This window comes from Sinocyclocheilus anshuiensis, unplaced genomic scaffold (genome assembly GCF_001515605.1).
Source record: "Sinocyclocheilus anshuiensis isolate Anshui unplaced genomic scaffold, SAMN03320099.WGS_v1.1 scaffold160, whole genome shotgun sequence".
NCBI classification, from domain to species: Eukaryota; Metazoa; Chordata; class Actinopteri; order Cypriniformes; family Cyprinidae; genus Sinocyclocheilus; species Sinocyclocheilus anshuiensis.
The window spans coordinates 196,622-200,554 of NW_015554119.1; the positions used below are offsets into that span (position 1 = coordinate 196,622).

Consider the following 3,933-nt stretch of genomic DNA (forward strand, 5'->3'; position numbering starts at 1 on the left):
CCTGAATAACATAAATACCAAATAAATAACAGTAAGAAAAATCTTAATACAATTCAAAGAAGTCCAAATAGCAGCATAACAAAAAAATACATGGATAAACAAACTAAACATAACAGGAAAAGTAAGAAAGAAAAACAAATAAATACAGGGGGAAAAAAACTACAATGCAAGGGGCTTAATCATCAAAAAATACCTTCAAAAGATTACATAGTTTAAGGGCAATGGCTACAAAAGTACAAGCTAAGGAGTTTGTATTCAAAGTCAAAAAAAAAAAAGCAAACACACTGTGTGTATTTAATGTTTCAAAAAAAGGACCTCAGATGTGTATATCTTCTAAATTCTGATTATATTACTGCTCTAACATAACACTTAATTTCAGTTTCAACTAAGTAGAAATTAACTTCTTTTCTGTTTAGTAATGATCGTCTCTTTCTCTTCCACTTGATTTGTGTATATAGTGCATATTTAAGGTAACAATGCAATACATCATATCATATTATTAATATTAATAATATGACTATTTAGTCAGTATTGATTAAATAGGAGGGGGAAATCCTGCCCACACCCAGCTAGGGGAAAAAAATGATAAAAGCACTGATGTTCATTACTGAAGTAGTATATGTGATATTATATGTATATGTGATATTATATACGTGATACAAAATAATAATAATAATAATAATAATATCACGTATATAATAACATCCTCAACAAACAAAAAAGAGATTACCTTAGATAAAGTTTGATTATTATGTAACTACATACAGTAGGCTAGCTGTCAAAAGTTTGGACACATTACTATTTTTAATATATGTCTCTTATGCTCATTAAACCTGCATTTATTTGATCAAAAATACAGGGGGAAACAGTAATATTCTCCAAGGATGTGTTAAAATGATTTTTAAAAAAAAGTGATAAAGACTTATATTGGTTTTTATTGGTTTATTGGACAAGTTTTTTTTTTTTTTACAACTTTTTATTCATCACAAATCCTGAAAAAAGTATCACGGGTTATAAAATAAATATTAAGCAGCAAAACTGTTTCTAACATTGAATGATTTTTCAATGGTCATGTGACACTGAAGACTGGAGTAATGACTGATGAAAATTCAGCCTTGCATCACAGAAATAGATTATATTTTAAAGTGTAGTAAAATAGAAAAACATTATTTTAAATTGTAATAATATTCTGCAATACTGTTTTGTTTTTTTTATCAAATAAATGCAAGCTTGGTGAGCATACGAGACTTCTTTCAAAAACATAAAAAAATAGGAATGTGTCCAAACTTTTGACTGGCACTGTTACTGTAAAAACAAACACAATTTAGAATTAAATGTATAAATAAAAAGGTTAGGAATCATATTTGTTTCAAGTGCTTTTTATTGGGGGTGGGGGGCCTCCAACATGAATTTTGCTTTGGGCCTCCAAATGTCTAGAACTGGCCCTGCTCCTAACTCACTATTTTAAATCCTGTAGAAACTGAGAGAGTGCTCTTCTGTGTGGATTGTAAGTGCTATCAATCGAGCAATCACTGACAGAGACCCCTGGGGGATATTAAAGCACTGCATTGAAGAACTGGGACCAGGAGGAAAATGCAAAAGCATCAACTTCATCTGTACAAAGACTGATGAGATCAATACAGGAGCGTATATTAGGTATTTTGTGAATATTATAGGAAATGAAGGGCTGGGAAGTGGTTAATTCTGAGTCTAATTCTAGTAACCTAATAAGCATGCAACACAACTTTTTTTTATTTATTTTTTAGATCTGCACGGCTTTCAAGAGACCAAATCTCAGAAGACAAGGTTTGGAATGTAGAAGGACTGTGCTAGCAGTGTTTCTGTAGAATGGCCCCTTTGTTTTCATAGACCAGTATAATTTAGCTGTCAGTTTCCCCTGTAAGTTTGTACTGTTGGTTTTACTTATGTCAGTGAGAGCTCATATCACTGTAACTGCAATTTAATGAATATAATACTTTACTGAGATGAAAAGGAGAATCTGTATAGTACATAACTCATGAATCAGATTTTACAGTAGACCTATCTGCATGCATGCATACATACATACATACATACATACATATGTGCATGCGTTTGTTTTGTTTTGGATCATTCTTTAGGATCAGAAAAAGGCATGCATACTTCATAGAAATGATCACGCCAAGACCAGAGTCAAAGAAAAGTTTAAAAATTCTGAAATCAAGGTATTAATTCTTGCCTAATTTTCTTTGTTACCATGACCTTTTTAAAAAGCTCTACTGATGTTTATTTCTTTCTTTCTTTCTTTCTTTTCTTTTTTAGAAAATATGCATTACTGACAATCAGTTTCAAGTTTTTACTGTAAGTTCCAATGCATTCTTTGACCACAATTTAAATCTGGAATCAAGTGAAACAGGTAAACGATCCTCTGTCTACTACTTTAATTTTACCACTTGATTTAATCATGACAAAAAAAATAATCATGTCAAACTATTGCTTGCATATTTTTTAATCCCAAGTTAAAAAATATTTTATAAAGCGAGATAAAGCACTGCAAAAATAAGTCCAAATCACATCCTTGTGTTTATTTGTAGAAATCCCAAAGCTGCAGGATGATCTGAGGAATCTTAACAAGAGCATTAACAGAGAACTGACCAGAGATTATGTCAATAAAGCAAAGGGAGTTTTGTCCTTGATCCAAAGCGGCCAGCTGGATACAGACAAGAAAACGGTACGAGTCAGAATTAGAATCTTCAGAATGCTGCCATTGTGTATTATTCTGTAATTCACTGCTGTTGTATGGATGTGTTTTAGATTGAAATGAAAATCAACATCCGCATCAAATTTGAGAAGAACCTAATGAAGTCACTTATTGAACTGGACAAATATTTTGACAGCATTTATAATGATCTGGAGCAGCATCTCTCAAAGGGAGTGGAAGAATCTGTGCAATTATGTGTTGCTTCCACAAAGGCACTGATAGCACCTGTGAGTGTGATTCAAATGTTTTGCATATCACCATTTTCTTGTCCTTGTAACACTGTTTTTTTTTTGTTACTCAGAATAAAGATGGAAGGGGGTTCCATAAAATCCTTGGAGCGTTGTGCAAGAACTACGGATGCTATTGGTCAAAAAATTGGGATGTAGTTCTAGACCTGAACAAAATATTGGCCAAACATTTGCAGAAATGCATTGATGATGATTTCTGTCAAATTTTTCCGTAAGTTCTGTTTTATCATTCCTTTTCTAGTCTCCCTTTGTGTAGTTTAGAATAAAATGCAATAAACTATGTACAATGCTTGTTGTTGATTTTTACTGCATTAACGTGATCAAGTTAAGTTTTTATGTTTAAGTACTTTTAAATAACATTGTTAATTATATTGTTGGCATTTTGTTTACAAATTATTAACGTTACATTGGAGCACAAACTGGAGCAAAGCTTGTAAACATGGACCAACTGTAGATTGCATGTAGAGCAGCAAACCAGGAAATGAGACAGATGCCCAGGAAGATTCTGATTGGGTTTAGTTTTGTTGTGGCAGATAATGTGTGCTCAATTAATTTGAGGCCAAATGTTTTGTCAAGGGAGCAACATCCTTATGTTGTCACACATGACATCCGTGCAGGATCCAAAATATGAGTGGGTTTGAACTGGTTTTCCTTCTAGTGATGGGTCATTTAGACCAGCCACATACACTCTGTAAAGGACAAATAAATGATTTGCTCACCTCCAAAGTTCTTTCTGGTCTGAATCTTTCGTTAATTTGTCATATGACAGCAGCATATGTTAAACAATAGCAATATAAAGCAAACTTTGTGTGTTTGGTAATTTGGCCTTTCCCATCACTATTTCCTTCCAGTAATTCTCAGATTATATATCAAGAATTACAACTATATTCTGTTCAACTACTGTTTTTAAAATAAACTCAAAATTGATTTTTTTTTTTTTTTTTT

The 3,933-nt window shown here is 32.3% G+C and overlaps 1 protein-coding gene across 1 annotated transcript in view; it reads left to right on the forward strand.

Annotated features, from left to right (window-relative positions):
* LOC107670011 (nuclear GTPase SLIP-GC-like) overlaps positions 1 to 3,933 on the forward strand; it is a 21,253-nt gene that overhangs the window by 15,450 nt on the left and 1,870 nt on the right. Inside the window, exons 9-15 of the mRNA XM_016462477.1 lie at positions 1,478 to 1,656; positions 1,767 to 1,806; positions 2,121 to 2,204; positions 2,302 to 2,395; positions 2,574 to 2,710; positions 2,794 to 2,967; positions 3,042 to 3,199. Coding sequence (XP_016317963.1) covers positions 1,478 to 1,656; positions 1,767 to 1,806; positions 2,121 to 2,204; positions 2,302 to 2,395; positions 2,574 to 2,710; positions 2,794 to 2,967; positions 3,042 to 3,199 — 866 coding nt within the window. The remainder of the gene's footprint in view (positions 1 to 1,477; positions 1,657 to 1,766; positions 1,807 to 2,120; positions 2,205 to 2,301; positions 2,396 to 2,573; positions 2,711 to 2,793; positions 2,968 to 3,041; positions 3,200 to 3,933) is intronic.